At 37.5% G+C, this 20,488-nt stretch overlaps 1 protein-coding gene and 1 long non-coding RNA gene across 2 annotated transcripts in view; one reads left to right on the top strand and one right to left on the bottom strand.

The window, feature by feature from the left end:
- Positions 1–3,898, bottom strand: part of LOC145553721 (uncharacterized) — a 28,439-nt gene extending 24,541 nt beyond the window's left edge. Inside the window, exon 1 of the long non-coding RNA XR_014089759.1 lies at positions 3,718–3,898. This is a non-coding gene — a long non-coding RNA (uncharacterized LOC145553721). The remainder of the gene's footprint in view (positions 1–3,717) is intronic.
- Positions 3,899–5,239: 1,341 nt separating this feature from the next.
- On the top strand, positions 5,240–20,487 carry LOC103472536 (uncharacterized). The gene is made up of 8 exons (XM_081612840.1): positions 5,240–5,302; positions 6,619–9,130; positions 12,171–12,288; positions 12,914–13,134; positions 15,883–15,946; positions 16,680–19,174; positions 19,872–19,989; positions 20,247–20,487. Exons 2-8 carry the CDS (start codon positions 6,646–6,648, stop codon positions 20,485–20,487), a joined length of 5,742 nt encoding a protein of 1,913 aa, XP_081468966.1. The 5' UTR covers positions 5,240–5,302; positions 6,619–6,645.
- The last annotated feature ends 1 nt before the right edge of the window (position 20,488 follows it).

The raw sequence follows: 20,488 nt of genomic DNA, 5'->3' as shown, positions 1-20,488 counted from the left end.
TGAAGGTATCGTGATTTTAGTAATTACATGTTTGTAAGAGCGATTTTCTGTTGTCCTTCCATGGAAGTGGGCAGCTTTCAAATGGAAATAAAACACTTTTTATAAATATATAAATTGCTGCTTTGACATGATCACAGAACTGCAAAAACATATGTAGCCTACATAAATACCAGACAAAGTGAATCACAGCAACGTCATCAGCCGGTGTAACGCTGAACTGATGCGGAGCGGAGCTGCGCCATGAAGCTACAAACACTGAATAGAAGAAGAACTGCCATCGATACAGTTGCAGCCAAGCATGATTTAATGTTACACAATACAGTTTTACCAAGTTGCTCAAAGTCTAAACTGGCATTGTTGTGCATTTAAGGTGTAAAGTTTACCTTAGACCAAACACCCCCCAAAGGCATCCCAGCGCCCCCCTTTTGTAAAAATGTCAGTCAGCGCCCCCTGCCGTCCTCTGAACGCCCCCTGGGGGGCGGTACCGCCCACGTTGAGAACCGCTAATTTATGCAAAACAGGTTGATGAATGGAAAGGTCTAGAACTGAATGTCTAAGATTATAACTATGTTATGAATATAATAAAAACAATGTTAACTGTTATTATTATTACTCTCTCATTAAGTAGCTATTTTCTGTCCTCCAAATATGCAGAAATGGGAAAACACCAGTTATTTCCCGTGTGAATGATGCATTGCTTGTCACTGTTTCAGGAACAGGGGCCTTATTGTTCCTCTTGTTTGCTTCCTGTCACAGCCGAGCAGAGAAAGCAAAACCAAACATGAAGTTCATATCTGTCAAATGTCACTTTTTACTCATCTTACGGGTTTGTTTCAATTTAAACATTTTACACTAAACAGATTTACCAGTTGCTATTTTATTAGCTTAATTTTAAGGCAAACAGTTAAGCTCAATAAGTAATTATTAATTACACATTATAATAAAGTAAGTAACACCACTTTTAAATCATGGTTGGTAATACAAAAGAGTTTTAGCATCACAGTTTTATACATGTTTGTACATGTATATAACATGTATAAAACAGTAAAAACAGCAGCCAAATGCACTGGTTTCTTTTTACTGGTTTGGAAGAGAAAAATAAAAACAAATAACCTGAATCTGCTGCTAAAAAGGAAATTGAAAATACTGAAAATGAATTATTGCCCTGCACACCATAGCCCAAGAAAAATAATAAATTATCAAGTTACGTTTACTTCATTTATTGTGAGAAGATAAAATAAACTAAAATGGTAAACAATACGTAATAACTTTTTTAATGTTTTTTGTTTTTTTACTTCGCTCTTTTGGTTCTTTAGGTATTAATTTAGTCACTTATTTTTACATTCATTGATTCTTTATACTATTTATCAGTTGCTTTGATGTAGAGGCTTTAACTTACTATAAAGTTTTATTAATAATTATTTTGTTATGGTCTATGATTTTAGTTAAGTTGACTGTACCTTGCCTTTTTTTCTTGTTTTTTTTTTCAGATTTGGTTTCGCTTCACTGGTGTTCCTGAAATGCTCATGCTTTATGCTCCGTTAGTCACGGTCTCATTCCTTTTCTTTTTGTAAAACCACTCACTTTTTCCTGTATTTCTCTAGTGCTCGCTGAGTTCTGTAACTGAGAACCGGAACCAGATCTTTATTTTGGTGGTTAGATACATTCTATCATCACGTTGCACCATCCAGTTCTCCTTTAGATTTTATTTATTTATGAGACATGTTCCTCAATAACTTTTTGATAAACATGGTGGATTCTAAGATGGTGAGCTGTCCAGGTCCTGCAGAAGCAAAGATTATCCCCAAAATAAAAACCAATACCGTCACCTTCATGTTTCAAAGTTTGCATGAGGTTTTTTTCCCCCAAGGATACAATTTGATCCATGTCAAACATGTCCCGGAGAAATGATGAGACGGGAAGCAGCATGTTCTGGTTTGATGAAGCCCCGCTTTAATGTCTTTAATTTCAAATTTGTATTCAAAATTAATTTCAATTCACATTTCTGTTATACATAAATAAAATATAATGTTTATATGTTTAAGATACATTTCTATTCTCCTTATAATTATCTTTTTTTTAAATAATCCATTTTTATATGCTTGTTCATATGTCTCTTTATCTTTAAACATATTACCTGAAAATAGTGCTTTCATTTGGATGAATCTGTAGCTTTCCACACAATGGACCTTACCACAGGGGTCGCATTTCATTGGCTAATGCCCATTTTACGTCACAGCGCAGCTACCACGTGCGTGACCGTCTCACAAACACAAGCTACAGTAGTAAACACATGCTAATGTACATTGTGGACTAGCAGAGCGGCAGAAAGTTTTTGCGTCAGGACTCAAAAAAGAATGGTTCTCCACCGTCAGTGGGGTATCTGTACAGGCGATGTCAGGCATCCTGATCGTATTTGTGGAACTAAATTCAGATTTCCAAAATGTGAAACGGAAAGTCTTGCTTGGATCAAAGCTTGTGCACAACCGCATTTGCAGCTCAACCGTCGTAGGATCAATTAGAACAAAGGAGTGTCTGCTGGTGTATTATTGCTTTGCTTTCTTTGTGTTTAGTGAATGAAAAAAATAAAGTCAATAATAAACACATCCATTATGAAAACCTTTTAGCCAAGTACAGCATAATGGCAGTACCGATACAACTTCTACGTCTTGAAGCCTGTCTGTTACACAGTCTTACGTTAGCTGAACAGATCAATGTGCAATGTGTACCGTATCTGACATACATTAAAGATTTTATTTCACCTGAAATGGCTTTTTACTAAACTGTAATCGTGTTAGCCACGCTAACTGTGTTAGCCTCCGAGTACCGTGCATCAGGCCTAGGCACATACGAACATTTGCCAACAGAAATCACCCTCAAAACCATGAATGCCCGACTTACCCAGCCTTGCAAGAACAATAGCCGTCAGTGATCTTGTCCACAGCTATATTTATGCTGAGGGTGTGAGGATCTGCTGTTTTCCTAATCGACCGGTAGCATTTAGCTGTGCCGCGCACAATGTTGGAGGCATCGCGTGGCTCAAAAATCTTGATGTCGTCCAAAAAAGATGACATGAACTTGTTGGTTCCCTTGTCCATTGTTGTGGCTGATATTTTTTGAAAATCCGGCAGAAATGCTACACTAATCGACTCAGAAATACTCTACAGAGAGTCAGTCGAAATGAAATTACACATAGAAACTAAACACCGCGAGGCTTTGTTTGTGAGACATGCAGTCACGTGAGACTTTCGAGGGGCGTTTCTGGGCGGAGCTTGGTAAGGTCCATAGCAAACTTATGTAGTTAAGTGAGTATCAACTGAAATAATATTCCCAATTGTTTCTGCTTGGTCTATTAATCAATTATTTTTATATTTTCCCAAAGCAATAATAATCTATATTTAATGTATAAACGAAACTAGCCATTTTCCTATGACAACTAAACTTTATAAGAGCGTCCGGGATTCTACACTACTACTAATAAAGAAGGGGTGAAGTGCCGCCATTACACAGCTTGGTGTCTACGGCAGTTAAAGAAGGGGTGGAGCGCCGCCATTACACAGCTTGGGTCTGCTTGGTAACGAGCGCAGCCTAACCGTTCCGTTAACATGGTTAAATTTTAATAAAACCACAAATATGTTGGCAAAAAGGCACCTAAATCACACACAGTTTTACTAGTTCTGCTATATGTGAGTTTGTATGCATTTTATGCAATATTACCTGAATAAAAAGGAGAAATGATGAGACGGGCAGCAGCAACACTGATCATAAGGTTTCCTCCGCCTGGCGGACCTACTGAGTTCATACTACTCCTTGAGGCGCGCTCCACAACAGCATTCACCTCAGAATCAGATTACCAACTTGCTAAAATTATTTTTCACTTACAACTGAAATGCTCCTTATAACGTGTAAATTACCTAATCTCAATATAAAATAAACAAATGTGACTGTGCAATTTGTGTGCGTCACACTGGTTTTTCTCAGAGTTGGGTAGTATTTTTATTATGCTGTACTTTTTACTCTTAATTGAGTAATTTTATTATGAAGTATTGCTACTCTTACTTGAGTAAAATATCTGGATTCCCTACCCATTGAAACATATTTTAACCAAATATTCACCAGATACAGACACACCTGCAGTTTTTGTTAAAGTTTTTAAAGTCTTTTGGGGTTTTTTAAAAAATTTTTGGAAAGAAACTAATTCGGAAAACTTTTCTTTTGCGTTATTTTTTGTTACTTATATGAATTATTGTGATTTACGTCTTTAAAATACAAAAAAATTCCACTTAACTTTATATTTTTGCTCTGTATATAGAGTATGTAATTTTTAAATATTAAATGATTGACAGTTTGATCAGATACTCAGTTCTTCAGCAGACTTTTTACCAAATACTTTTTCACTTTCACTCGCAATTTTTTTTTGGATGGCTACTTTTTACTTTTACTTGAGTAAAAAATAAACACCTCCCCACACTGAAAAAAGAGATAGAGCTCCAACATAAAAAAAAGTTAATGTAATTGATTTAAGTGTGTCAAACTTACTTTATTTACATTTATTTAACATACCAACTTAATAAATTTACTTGGATTTATTATTTAATTTAATGTGTGAATAATCAAATCCATGCGATTAAAAACACAGAAATTGTGTTTTAATGATTAAAAGCTTCCAACAAATCTTTCGTCCAATTTTTGTGCTTGGTGAAATCACTTCCTCACAGTAGAACCACACATTTACCTCCTCTGGCCACACTTTGTACTCTATTTATTCTGTTTTATTGCCTCACTCCCCTTTCACTTCAGTAAACTACCTTGTGAAAGGACAGCAATGCATCTGAAACAAGGAACTAAAGTGACACACAATAAGGAAAAGGTCAAAATCCAGATGGGGATTGTTTTGTCGGTACATGTTACCACTAAAGGAAATTAACAACCTCACCTCAACTTATCCTGAAGACATTTTAAATATCTATCTGTAGTTTGACCTCTAATAACGTACAGCATGATAAACCCTTCCAGATATAATTTTCAAAGAAATCTACAGTATTTGTAAAATCATCTATATTTAAATCTATGCTTAATTTATAATGACAAATCATTTAAATTAATTGTAACAACAGGGCTTGATGCTATTTGGACACCTTCAGTGTTTTAAGCATTTTAATGAAGCCAAAATGCATCACATGCCTTCAGTTTTCTTTTTTTAATTTAAGGAAGTCTCAAGAGAGATAGTTGAACACCCCTTTCAGTCCTCATTTCTCTATTTTAGCTCCAGAAATTGAACGTGAAGATGTGAGGACAATCAGTGAGTATCAATTACATTTATTAATCGCTGAACAACTGACAAATATGAACAAAGTTTAATTAAGTTTCTACGTTTTCATGAAAAGGAAGCATTTACCTTTAAATTAAATTAAAGTTTGTTGTTTAGATATACATGAAACACTATGAATGTGAACTCATGAAGTCAAATAGACTGAATGTGGTGTGCAGGATCAATGTATCATATGAATCCTGAACAACAAAAGATATTTACAGTTAGTAGGAAAACTCTTCGACAGCGAGATCAGATGTTTATTTTGGACACACGTGTCATGAAATCTTCAAACGTGGTGAGAAGCCAGTCTATTAAACTCATAAAATTAATTATGAAATTTGTTTAACTTTTTTTTTTACCTTAGGGTTTTGTTAAAGTCTGTAAATGACTATACCAGACAACGTTCACAATGAGAGTTTAGAGACAGGAAAATAGGAAGTCTTATGGAGTCTAACAGAAAAATTGTAATTCTGTCTTATTGTTTTTATTCAAGTTTCTAAAAATTAAATAAAATTTCTGTAGATTAATTCCAGGTGGATTCACATCAGCCCCGTTTCATCCGCTTTTATCAAATTTTTGTTCTTTGCCTATAAAGTCTGGTTCTTAGGCTAATTTATCACGCTAGATTAAATTTTGACAAATGGTTCTCATGATAAAATCCAATTAATGATGTTTTTTTGGGGGAAAAAAAGAATATTATTTGTATTTCAGGATTATTATTTGTTTTGTTTATTTTTTTTTACTATTTGGTTGGCATTAATAAATAAATACGTTATATAAATGTGATAAAATGGCTTAAAAAAAGGAAAAAAGAAAGTCTACTTTGTTAGATTGCACAATCAAAACTTTGAGAAAAAATTTTTTTTTAAAAACTCTGGTCCGCCTCAAAATCTAAGTCTCGATTCGAAGGCATATGTGGACATAAGCGGCCGGAGACCACTCCAGAAGCAGGAAGCGGACTGTAGCACAGGGCATTCTGGGTAAATGCATCCAAAACAAACATGTTAGATGGAGAAATGACTGTTGGTCTTTTACAAAAGATAAAAAATAAATCCTTCAACCGCTAAAATCTCCATTTTTGTTTCCATTTTTTAAAGGAGGAAGATGCGTTCAGTGTCTTCTTCAGAGGTTTGCATGCTATTTCCTTCAGCGTCTTGTGGTGCAGCGCCACCACAGGCGAGGAGGGAAACAGCTTTTTCAATTAGTTTGGTTCGTTTGCACTGTGAAAGAGAACCCCACCAGCTGAAAATGTTGCAATTAATGCAATTATTAATGAGAAATGTGTTGCTTATTGTGCTCCACAGATGATCTACGTAGCAAACTAAACAAGCATGGCTTTGCTTTCCAATTTCATCCTGAGACTTTTCTGTCTCCTCCTTCATATTAACCTCTCTCTGACTTATTCACTGAAAAACTGTTCAATACTTTATGAGGACAGCCCGTCCGCTGGGGTTTCTGTGGACTGTGCAAACAGGGACCTAGTTTCCGTCCCTGACGACATTCCCAAAGAGGCCGTTTCAATTGAGCTCAGGGGCAACAGCATTCATAAAATTACAGAAGATTTCCGGGGCATGACTAGGTTGCGATACCTGGGTCTGAGAAAAAGTGGCATCACTTCTGTGGATGATGGATGTTTCAATGATTTGGTTTCATTGGAAACACTTGTGATGAGAAACAACGACCTTTCCGCCCTGACTGCAAACATGTTCCAGGGTCTGTCCAATCTCACCACGCTTGATTTAAGCTCTAGTGGTATTTATTTCATCCATAGATCTGCCTTTAGGTTCCTGACAAGCTTAAAAGTTTTGAACTTGGATTATAATGCGCTAAAAACCACTGCCGACATTCAGCCCATCTTTCAGCTACCACAGATACAGACGCTCAGCCTTAGATGTAACGAACTGTCGTCCTTTGAGAGCAAAAACGTCCTGCTGAACAAATCCTCAAGTTTACAGCAGCTGTTTATTTCTGGTGACTCCCTGAGGAAGTTCAGCATCACAACACCCATTTTCCCTCACCTTCAGGTGGTAGAACTGTCAACATGTTTAACACCAACCAAACTAAAATGGTACATATCTGACAAAACGTTACTGGAGAACATAACGCAGTTTTATGTTGACGAGGATGCATTTTCCTTGAAAGGAGTGCAAAACGTCATGCAGAATCTCATCTCATTGAGACATTTCAAAATAAATACGGTGGTCAGTTGGATAAAGAGAGGACTGCTATCTGCTGTCTGCAAAATTCAATCACTGAGGCGGCTGGATTTGTTCCACAACAAAATTAACAACATGACTTTGAAACTTGCACCTTGCTCTCAGCTCACAGAGCTTTACCTGCAGCAAACTAATTTAGATGAACTGACGAATGGCTCGATACAATCGATGAAGACACTGCAGGTCCTAAATATGAGTGACAACAAGCTCACTAGAGTTTCATACGACATTAGGAGCCTCGCCTTTCTTAAGATCTTGCACTTGGATAACAATTTTATCTCAAAGTTGAGCTGTGAGGATTTTAAGAACACAACCCGTCTCGTGGAGCTTAATCTGAACACAAACCAGATTCCAAGTCTGGAGAGATGCGTTTTAGAGCATCTTACCGAGTTAAAGCATTTAGATCTGGGTTACAATAAGCTGAGAGCATTTGGAGACACATTTAAAGTCGCCCTGCATAAGCTCGAGTTCTTGGACATGAGTGAAAACGATATAGATGAATTGTTTTCAAATGCTTTTGAGGGTTTACAGTCCCTAAGACATTTAAAGATGGCAAGTGATGATTTAACATTGATGAAAAGTGAAACATTTCCTGAATTGAGGAACCTGGTGGACCTAAATGTCTCATTCCCATTTGGGTATAAACCTGAACTTCAAAGATTGCAGCGCTTGGAAAATCTTACTGTTTACTTTGGAAAAGGTTTTGCTTTTAAAAATTCTTATCCAAACAAACATGGTGGCTTAAGTGATTTGAAGTTGTTAAAATCTCTCACAGTGATCGGCTGCACAGACCTCCCCTTTCATCTTCAGAGCCTAAAGGAAATGCTTGAAGCTATGGGACATCTGGAAGCTTTCGAAGCTGTGGATGTGTTTGAGGAAGCTCCAGATGTAGATACATTCCAGTTCAACCCCCATCTCAGGAGCCTGACATTAACAAACACCGACATGTCCAATCTGAAACCTGAACTGTTTCGACCAATCCCAAACCTGCAGAGACTCGATCTCACCAACTCGATGCTGAGATCTATGGGCTTTTTGCTGCAGGCCAACCTTTCTGCACTCAAATATCTGAAACTGACAGACAATAAAATTATTATGATCAATGAGTCTGTTTGGGAAGCTCTCCCATCTCTAACTTACTTAGACCTCAGTTACAACCTGTTCACCTGTGACTGCTCAAATGCAGGTTTCATCCAGTGGGTGAAGACCAACAAGCAGACACAAGTAGTAGACGCTCCTCAATATAAATGTTCCTTTCCTGTTAGCAAAGAAGGAACCTTGCTACTAGATTTCCATACACAGTCCTGCTTTAACAACAGCAGCTTTCTCTGCTTCATTTCCACCACTTGCTTAGTCGTTCTGACTCTCCTCACATCCTTGGTTTACCACTTCCTAAGGCAGCATCTAGTCTATGCATTCCACCTCTTCCTGGCCTTTCTCTATGACAGCAAACGGAAGAAGAAGAACGATAGTCATCAGTTCGATGCCTTTGTGTCCTATAACGTCCACGATGAGGGCTGGGTTTACAGAGAGATGCTCCCAGTGTTGGAGGGAGAGCAGGGATGGAGACTCTGCCTGCACCACAGAGACTTCCAACCAGGTAACACATCAGTTCTGCACCACACAGACTTCCAACCAGGTAACACATCAGTTCTGCACCATAGAGACTTCCAACCAGGTAACACATCAGTTCTGCACCATAGAGACTTCCAACCAGGTAACACATCAGTTCTGCACCACACAGACTTCCAACCAGGTAACACATCAGTTCTGCACCACACAGACTTCCAACCAGGTAACACATCAATTCTGCACCATAGAGACTTCCAACCAGGTAACACATCAGTTCTGCACCATAGAGACTTCCAACCAGGTAACACATCAGTTCTGCACCACAGAGACTTCCAACCAGGTAACACATCAGTTCTGCACCACAGAGACTTCCTACCAGGTAACACATCAGTTCTGCACCACACAGACTTCAAACCAGGTAACACATCAGTTCTGCACCACAGAGACTTCAAACCAGGTAACACATCAGTTCTGCACCACAGAGACTTCCAACCAGGTAACACATCAGTTCTGCACCACAGAGACTTCCTACCAGGTAACACATCAGTTCTGCACCACACAGACTTCAAACCAGGTAACACATCAGTTCTGCACCACAGAGACTTCAAACCAGGTAACACATCAGTTCTGCACCACAGAGACTTCCAACCAGGTAACACATCAGTTCTGCACCACACAGACTTCCAACCAGGTAACACATCAGTTCTGCACCACACAGACTTCCAACCAGGTAACACATCAGTTCTGCACCACACAGACTTCCAACCAGGTAACACATCAGTTCTGCACCACAGAGACTTCCAACCAGGTAACACATCAGTTCTGCACCACAGAGACTTCCAACCAGGTAACACATCAGTTCTGCACCACAGAGACTTCAAACCAGGTAACACATCAGTTCTGCACCACAGAGACTTCAAACCAGGTAACACATCAGTTCTGCACCACAGAGACTTCCAACCAGGTAACACATCAGTTCTGCACCACACAGACTTCAAACCAGGTAACACATCAGTTCTGCACCACAGAGACTTCAAACCAGGTAACACATCAGTTCTGCACCACAGAGACTTCAAACCAGGTAACACATCAGTTCTGCACCACAGAGACTTCCAACCAGGTAACACATCAGTTCTGCACCACACAGACTTCAAACCAGGTAACACATCAGTTCTGCACCATAGAGACTTCCAACCAGGTAACACATCAGTTCTGCACCACACAGACTTCCAACCAGGTAACACATCAGTTCTGCACCACACAGACTTCAAACCAGGTAACACATCAGTTCTGCACCACACAGACTTCAAACCAGGTAACACATCAGTTCTGCACCACACAGACTTCCAACCAGGTAACACATCAGTTCTGCACCACAGAGACTTCCAACCAGGTAACACATCAGTTCTGCACCACACAGACTTCCAACCAGGTAACACATCAGTTCTGCACCACACAGACTTCCAACCAGGTAACACATCAGTTCTGCACCACAGAGACTTCCAACCAGGTAACACATCAGTTCTGCACCACAGAGACTTCAAACCAGGTAACACATCAGTTCTGCACCACAGAGACTTCAAACCAGGTAACACATCAGTTCTGCACCACAGAGACTTCAAACCAGGTAACACATCAGTTCTGCACCATAGAGACATCCAACCAGGTAACACATCAGTTCTGCACCACAGAGACTTCAAACCAGGTAACACATCAGTTCTGCACCACACAGACTTCCAACCAGGTAACACATCAGTTCTGCACCACAGAGACTTCAAACCAGGTAACACATCAGTTCTGCACCACAGAGACTTCAAACCAGGTAACACATCAGTTCTGCACCACAGAGACTTCCAACCAGGTAACACATCAGTTCTGCACCACACAGACTTCCAACCAGGTAACACATCAGTTCTGCACCACAGAGACTTCCAACCAGGTAACACATCAGTTCTGCACCACACAGACTTCAAACCAGGTAACACATCAGTTCTGCACCACACAGACTTCCAACCAGGTAACACATCAGTTCTGCACCACACAGACTTCCAACCAGGTAACACATCAGTTCTGCACCACAGAGACTTCCAACCAGGTAACACATCAGTTCTGCACCACACAGACTTCCAACCAGGTAACACATCAGTTCTGCACCACACAGACTTCCAACCAGGTAACACATCAGTTCTGCACCACACAGACTTCCAACCAGGTAACACATCAGTTCTGCACCACAGAGACTTCCAACCAGGTAACACATCAGTTCTGCACCACACAGACTTCCAACCAGGTAACACATCAGTTCTGCACCACACAGACTTCCAACCAGGTAACACATCAGTTCTGCACCACACAGACTTCCAACCAGGTAACACATCAGTTCTGCACCACACAGACGTCCAACCAGGTAACACATCAGTTCTTCTTCAGTTTGTGTTACAAATCTCTGAGACGTAATGCAGAAGATTTAAACCTGGAGTATGTATGACAGGTATGACAGTATGAGATAGATGATCTAAAAAAAAAATCTGTGCTAACTACTGAAATTAAAGGTTGATCAGAAACAACCAATCAGAGCCAAGAGGAGGGTCTTAGTACTGTCAATCACCCTTGTGTATGCATTGCTAATATAAAATAAGTTCAGATAAGATAATACTTTATTGATCCTCAAAAGGGGTAAATTTGTTTGCCCCAGCACAGCACACAATAAAAAAAGTGAAAATAATAAAAATATATAGATAGTATTGTATGATGTATGCACAAGCTAATTTGCTGTCAGAAAATTAAGTATGTGTTCATCTTATGTAAAGAGAGCTCTGTACTCCACTATACAAAAACAAAAAACATTTGTTATCTGTTTCATATTATACTGTCACAACATTTAACAAATAAACAAATTTTCTTTTAAATTAAATGCTTTAAATAAAAACAAAACTGACATTTTTCTTACAGTTGCGTAGCTTTAAAATATACTGAAAACATTTTAAATTAATATTTAAACAAACAGCCCTTTTTTGGTAAGTGTCTCTTCAAAAGACAGCTGGTTTACTGCAGTTTCATGTCCACAGGTAAACCCATCATAGAGAACATCACTGACGCCATCTACGGCAGCAGGAAGACCATCTGTGTGATCAGCCGCAGCTACCTGCGGAGCGAATGGTGCTCCAATGAGTTTCAAATGGCCAGGTGGGGATAAGTGTTCACATATTATTCAGACAGGTTGAGAAAAAAAATTAAAAATAAGCATTGCATGTTGTTTCTGAAACGGTTGCCATGTTACGACTACTGAGCAAAGTTTTTATTTACTAAGAGAATGAGGCAAGAAGATGTAATCTGATAACACTTCAACCGAGAATTATTTAATCTCCACTGTAAATACCTTCAAACTTTTATCAAGCTAAACTGTGCAATACACATTAAAAACTTTTATAGTTACATTAGATAAAATTAACCTCCAATGGTGGCAAACCGTAAGATATTTACTGCACAAAGCAATAAATAAATATACATATAATATGCTTTACCAAAGAATCTGAAGCAATACATTAAGTCATTTCTTTTTCTAGCCATTTTTTTCTTGTTGTTTATTTGGGGGTGGGGCATTTTCTCAGGTGATTTTGTTTTCACAACTGCTAAAAACTCTATATTTAATAGTAATAATTTGGTCAAATATGGCATTTTAAAATATCTGTGGTATGTATTTTGTTTGCAGGTCTTACATTATAAAAAAAAGCATAAAAGCTGAATAAAGTGCTCCGTTGAGTGAGTAACTTAATCGTCTCCAGTTTTTCTTTTGTCTGATTTCTTGCAGCTTTCGCCTGTTTGATGAGAAGAAGGATGTTCTGATCCTGCTGTTTCTGGAGGAGATTCCTGCTCATCACCTGTCTCCATATTACCTGATGAGGAAACTGGTGAAGAAGCGCACATACCTGAGCTGGCCCCAGGCTGCACAACATCCGGGGGTTTTCTGGCAGAACGTCCAGAGAGCTCTGCAGGCAGGGGGCGCTGTCGCTGAACCGGTACCAGCAGGACGCTGAAAGAAGCAGCAAAATGGAAGTTTATTGTAAAAGTTTGCAGCATAAAATCAAGAAAGAGGAAAAAAGGAAAGTCACTTTGCTTGGGGAGGTTTTGTATGAAAAAGCCACATGTTAAAATTAATATTCAAGTAAAAAACTTTCTGATTTAATCTAAACTCCAACTGGGAAATGGCAAAAGTTTACTTTGTCTTTCTGATAAAGGATCTTCAGACAATCATTAATTTAACACAGAATACTTAGTTTAATGTCACTGCACACTCGTAAAATATTAAATTTGTAGTTATTCAAAACTATTTTCACCCGGATCTATCAGTTAATTATAAGAATATTTTTTTCTTTATCACAATATCATTTAGTTAAGATCTTTGTCAGTTAACGTTTTGCTTACATTAAGTTTCAGAAATTATGTGTTTTTCAATTATGGTAATTTTGATTGTCTATGGTAGACAATTATTATTATTATTGTCTTCCTATAGATAAAGTCTTTAGTACATTTTAATAAATTATTTCGGTCATGGATATTTATCAAGTAATTCACATAAACGACAGTCATTTTTATGAAACAAAATTCATTTTGAAAGGAATGTTGTTAAATTTAAATAAAATTATAATGAATAGAAAATTGTATTGTCTTTTCTTACTTGTTCCTGAAGGTACAACAGCGCCCTCTAGGGTCAGATTTATTTACAGCAATGTAAATATGTGAACAGTTCGTTCCACATTTTCAGGAAATTAAAAAGAAACAGAGAATGTGAACAATTTTTACTGTCTTTTGTAGCTTTTATAGTTTTATATATTATCTAATGTTGGATTTCAAAATGGGAAGGTTTGACCCTGGCGACAGACAACTTAACACCAACTTCTATAAACTGACACTTATTGTTGCAAATTAGTCAAAGCCGCAATGAACTTAAATCAAATCTTAGTTCCATCCTCCATCTAAAAATTAAAAACGGTATTAATCCCCAAAACGTTGTAAGGCAACAAATCACCCATTTTGAATGCAACAGATGTCTACTGTAGGGTAAAGTTTATTTTGGAGTAAGATGGGTAAATATGTGCATTTCATCTTTTTTTTCTTTTTATACAAACCGATAGGTAGGAAGTTTGAATTTTTACCTCATTCATGTGAAGAGGAACTAATACAATAAACAGAAAACCGTAGAGAGAACAATGATGCTCACAGAATTTGCATCTTAATGTTTTAAAATCAAAACACTTTTCTGTCAGTCCTGACAGATTTCTAAGAGAAATCCTGATCATTGAGAAAAGGAGAGAAAATTAACTCTAAATGAGTGTGTGAAACAATATGTGTGAAACAAAATGTGACCCTTCTGCTTTATTTACAGTGTAAGGAGTAAAACATTTTCCAAACTTTAGAAATTTAAAGTCATTACAGTCCCAGACCTTCACACCTGTCACAAATAATAAAAGGTTTATTTATTTAGCTAATGAACTCGATAACAAGAGGAAAATATAGGCCTCAAGGAGGAATTGGAAGGTTTAAAACACACACACACACACACACATATATATATATATATATATATATATATATATATATATATATATATATATATATATATATATATATATATATATATATACACACACACACACACAGTTGGAGCAGGCATGTCAAAATTGTTAAAATATTAATAAAGTACTTATTAAAATTAAATAATATTGAGCATTTTTCACACTGTTCAGACCCCCGAGGATTTTGCAATTGTTTTGTAATTTTTTATTTTTTTTGTAATTTAATTTTTGCTGAAATTTAGAAATATTTACACGTTTGGAGAAGCGGTATGAAGTACTGCCACCTGCAGGTAGGAGTTAATGTCACTCAAACCCAACGTTTTCCAAATTCTTTGTAGAAAATGTGTGATGAACCAACAATAATGCATCAGTGTGAAATAATGCGAGTATCTGTGGATTTGTGTAAATTTTCGTGGTTGTGGAATCACAAAAACTAAAGGAGTGATTTGCCAGTAAGAAGATAAAAACTTCTCTAATATTAAGGCACACAACTATCAGGGCCACATAAGATGCTGTGGTGGGCCACATTTGGCCCCCGGGCCTCAGGTTTGACACCCAGGATGGGTACTGAACAGAATCTGGGTTCACTCTTAAAACAGATGTGTTAATATCAACACAAAATGTGTCAAAAACAGCATCAATGTGTATACATAACAAAACATTTTCTTTGCTAATAATTCAAGACTTATTGTGTTAAAAATTATTTAATTAAATTATTTTATACAGTCATTAAATAATTTTAATACGTCAGTTGTGTTAAACTATTAGCAACGTAAATGTGTCGAATTTAAGACAAACTGGGGTAATTTAATTGAAAAAATGTAACCAAGTAAAACATTTACTGTTACTCTGAGGTCATACATTTGATGCAAAGTATCTTTTGCTGATTTTTTAACAGATACTGAATTATTTTTTCTTTGTGTTAAAATATTGGTTAAACTCCATATGAAGCTCTGAGATGTTGCTTCTCCTAATATGATTAAATAAATGTCAGCCAAACGCCGACAGGACAGAAAAAACAATGAATTTTACTCTTTAATCTTCAAAGCAGTTCCTGATTTTACCAGTCAGATAAACGCACTGATCGCAGCTCTTCCCTCACTGAGGTTCCAGATACACTGCAGTGCTTTGTTTGGGTTAATTGGCGGGTATTAAAAAAGGTGAAGCAGTTTTAATCAAATGCGATGGTCATTGTCTCTTTCAGGTATAAAACAGGGAACTTATCTAAGGTCAACCTGGCATGAAAGACGAACGTCGGGTAACAAACTGTGAGTATCAGAACCATTTATGCATCTTTTATTTAATATAACATTCACTTTTTGAATGAAAGCGTTCATTTTAGTGTAAGTCTTCATCAAATATTTGATTCAACTACAAGAAAAGCTCTGTAAGAGAGTTTGGCATGGAATCTCACTTATTCTGATTTAATTTTTTAAAAATAGGCAACAATCATGTTGATGCTATATTTAAGAGATATTTAAATATTTATCAACTTTAAGACTAAAACTCATATTTTTTAGTCAGTGAAAAGAAGCCGGACATGATCAATAAAATTGATCATTTTGATGGAACTGAAACCATTTATCTCATTTTTTTAAATGACTGACGTCTTTCTTTGCAGAGTACTAGGGCCATATTAATAAAAAATTAAATAACGAGAATAAAGACATAGTATTACAAAAATGAAGTCGCAGTAATACAAAAATAAAGTCAAAATGATATGGGAATAACATAATATTTTGAGAATTTAATCATAATATTACTAGAATAAAATGAGAATGTTTTGACTTTATTCTTGCAATCCTATCAATATATTCTCGTAATATTAATTTTTTACTTTTTTCTTAGCGTGGCTCTAACACTGTCATATTTTCAAGTCACTATTTCTGTTAATTATAATTTCCTGCTATTGCAAATGAAAACATGATTACATTTTGCAGACGCGATGATATTTTGTCTCTTATTGCAGGCCTGAAGAACAAGCTCCCTGTAATTCCCAAGCATGGCCACTAGGGGACACTTGTTATTATTTTTCATTTTGGAACCGTTTTGTCTTCTTCACATTACTCCATTGCTGGCTTACTCACTGAAAAACTGCACCATACTTTATCAGGAGACTCACTCTGCTGACGTTTCTCTGGACTGTGCAAACAGGAACCTCGAGACGATCCCTGACGACTTTCCTAAAAATGCTGCTTCGGTTCAACTTAACAACAACAGGCTGAAGAAAATCACCAGAAAGGATTTTTCCAAAATGTCACAGCTGAGAAGACTCCATCTTGGATTCAATCAAATTGACAGTGTGGACGATCGGTCTTTCAGTGATTTGGTTTTCCTTGAAACACTTTCCATGGAACATAACAACCTCAACCACCTGACCAGAGACATGTTTCATGGCCTGTCCAACATCACACTCCTCAACCTCAGCAGCAATTTCATTCAGTTCATTCACTACTCTGCTTTTCGCCACATGTACCGTTTACAAACTCTAGATTTAGGCAACAACGACCTCCAACAAATTGTTGAGATCCAGCCCGTTTTACGGCTACCACAAATCCAGACCCTCAGACTAAGATGCAACCAGTTTTCATCATTCGAGACCAAAGAGCTTTCTCTGAACTTCTCCAGTCTGAGAGAGATTGACATTTCTGGTCCAAACCTGGAAAGATTCAGCATCACAACTCCAATCTTCCCTTTCCTCCAAATGATAAGTCTGTCTGGATGTGAAGGAAATTCAACCCTTAAATGGGACATAACAGACAAAACGTTACTGAAACGTGTGGTCAAGCTGTACATTGCAGACGCTGTGTTGTCATTCATAGAAACGGAAAAAGTCCTGAAGAGTCTCTACTCAGTGAGCCATCTCAGATTGCAACATTTAGATGAATGGATTAGGAAAGGATTATTGTCTACTGTCTGTAAACTACCAGCTCTAAAAACACTGGATTTGTCTAACCGTCTGAGCAATTTCACTCTTAAATTTCAGCCTTGCTCTGAACTTACTCAGCTTGACCTGAGAGAAAGTTACATTAGTAAACTACCAAAAGGCTCACTCCAATCCTTAGAACAGCTGCAGTTCTTGAATCTGAGCACCAACCGGCTCACCAACATACCGTTTGACGTTAGACATCTGTCTTCTCTGGAGATCTTGCTTGTTGGTAACAATCTAATTTCACAACTGAACTGTGAGGATTTTCTGAACACAACCCGTCTGATAGAGCTTTACCTGAATAACAATCGCATTACCAAACTGAAGCAATGCGTCTTGCAGAATCTCACTGATCTGAAGGTTTTGGATTTGAGTAACAATCTGATCTTGACAGTTGGAGACACCTTTAAAAAGACACTGTTCAAGCTAGAGGTCTTAGATATAAGCCATAACTCTATCATATCTCTAGAATCAGGCGATTTTCAAGGCTTACAGCAACTAAAATATTTGAATGTGACAAGAAACTCAATTGGAAAAGTAGATCCTAAAGTGTTTCAGGAGTTAATCAACCTGGAATCTCTTACAGGATGTGTCCCATATGATTATGAACCTAATTTCAGGGGACTACGACTTTTAGAGCATATTACATTGTATTTGTACAATGATGGCATTTTAAAAACCCCTCATTCAAACATTAATGAAAGCTTTTTTACCTTAAAATCTTTGAAAACACTCACGATGATCTCCAAAGACTATCACTACGGCTTTCCGATCGACATGCCAATTGAGCTCCTCCAGTCTATGAAGCATTTGGAAAGTTTCCGCGCCGTGAATATCTACATAAACGCCCCACCTGTGGAAACATTTCATTTTAATCCCCAGCTCAAAAGTCTGACACTTGCAGAAACAGATTTGTCAAACTTGAATCCTGGTATGTTTCTACCGATCCCAAACCTGCAGACTCTTGATCTAGCAAAATGCAAAATCAAGTCTTTGGATTTCTTGACGCAGGCCAATCTTTCTGCTCTCAGATATTTGAAACTCTCCGACAACGGGATCAGTCTGATCAAAGATTCAGTCTTCCAGTCTCTCCCGTCTTTAACGTATTTGGACCTGAGCAACAACCCGTTCACCTGCGAGTGCTTAAATGCAGATTTTATCACATGGGTGAAGAGCAACAAGGAAACACAGGTTATAAATGCTCATCAGTATGTTTGTTCCTTCCCAGTACACAAACAGGGAACCTTGTTGCTAGACTTTGATATCCAGTCCTGTTGGGACAAAGGCAACTTTTTCTTCTTCGTTTCCAGCTCTAGTTTGGTTGTTCTCACTCTCCTCACATCCTTCGTCTACCACTTCCTGAAGTGGCATCTCATCTACATGTTCCACCACTTTCTGGCATTTCTCTATGACAGCAAGAAAGGGAAGAAGGCAGACTCCCACCAGTTTGACGCCTTTGTGTCCTATAACTCCCAAGATGAGGATTGGGTTTACCATGAAATGCTTCCTGTGCTGGAGGAAGAGCAAGGATGGAGACTCTGTCTGGATCACAGAGACTTCCAACCAGGTAAAGTATGGATTTTACTCTGTTTCTCTTTGTTTTTTCAAAAAAAATGTCATTTTTTTAGCTTCCCTTTTATTGTCTGTCTATACTTCCATATAGTTTTACTCAAGTTAAAGTAAAAAGTCACCATCCAAGAAATTACTTAAGAGTAAAAAGGTGTTTGGTAAAATATCTACTCAAGTACTGAGTAACTGATAAAATTATCGATCATTTAAAATTTCTGGATTTTATATCCACTGAATCAAAAACAACATGTTTTAAACAAAAATTCACCAGAGATCTGCAATTTTTGTTAAAGTTTCATATTTTTTAATATATTGTTCTTGCTAACTATATGAATTATTGTCATTTTGGTCTTTAAAATATCAAATTTTCCATATAACTCTATACTTTTGTCCAACTGATGGTGTCCTTTTTAAATATTAAATGATTGATAATTTGATCAATATCAGTAGATATTTTACCAAATACTTTTTTACTCTTACTTCAGTCATTTCTTGGAAGGCTACTCTTTACTTTTACTTGAGTAATAATATGTTGAAGTAGTGCTACTCTTACTTGAGTACCATTTTTTGGGTACTCTGCCCACCTCTGCTCATAGTGTAATATTAAAGCAGAAACTTTTGCTGCTCTTTTATTGTCATTACCTGGTGAAGTTTCTTAAAGACACTCTGATGCACCATATATGTTATATCCACAGGTAAACCCATCATAGAGAACATCACAGATGCCATCTATGGCAGCAGGAAAACCATCTGTGTGATCAGCCGAAACTACCTGCGGAGCGAATGGTGCTCCAGAGAGATCCAGATGGCCAGGTATCTCTATTCAATGAGAAAATAAGAATGTAGATGCTTCATAAAACAATATAAACCTTTCCAACTATCAATTACAGAATCAGGAACTCCCAGTAGTACTAATGACACAAAATCTCATTTGACCTCATCGATTGAAAAATGAGAACATTAGTTCAAGATTTACATTTCTTGTTATGACAGACAACAAATGAGGATTTTGTGAGTTGAATATAAATTTCTGCCTAGATTTAATTCCCATTTCATCTGACCTCTTGCAGTTTCCGCCTGTTTGACGAGAAGAAAGACGTGCTGATTCTGTTGTTTTTGGAGGACATCCCTCCTCAGCATCTGTCTCCTTACCACCGCATGAGAAAGCTGCTGAAGAAATGCACCTACTTAAGCTGGTCTAAGGCTGAAAAACATCCAGGAGTTTTCTGGCAAAACGTCCGGAAAGCTCTGCAGACAAAGGACGATCCCCCTAAAAACCCAGCTCTCCTAACTGGACCAGCACGATGCTGAG

The sequence above is a fragment of the Poecilia reticulata genome, chromosome 11, assembly GCF_904066995.2.
Source record: "Poecilia reticulata chromosome 11, P_reticulata-male-v2, whole genome shotgun sequence".
In the NCBI taxonomy this organism is placed as follows: Eukaryota; Metazoa; Chordata; class Actinopteri; order Cyprinodontiformes; family Poeciliidae; genus Poecilia; species Poecilia reticulata.
This window is presented reverse-complemented; position numbering and strand designations above follow the sequence as displayed.

What these genes read in the sequence shown, in the direction of transcription:
- LOC103472536 (XM_081612840.1), top strand. Translation starts at nt 6,646, where the DNA reads ATGGCTTTGCTTTCCAATTTCATCCTGAGACTTTTCTGTCTCCTCCTT. An exon ending in TGAACCGGTACCAGCAGGAC is followed by an intron (nt 13,135 to 15,882) that starts GCTGAAAGAAGC and finishes TGTCTCTTTCAG; the next exon opens with GTATAAAACAGGGAACTTAT. An exon ending in TCACAGAGACTTCCAACCAG is followed by an intron (nt 19,175 to 19,871) that starts GTAAAGTATGGA and finishes TTATATCCACAG; the next exon opens with GTAAACCCATCATAGAGAAC.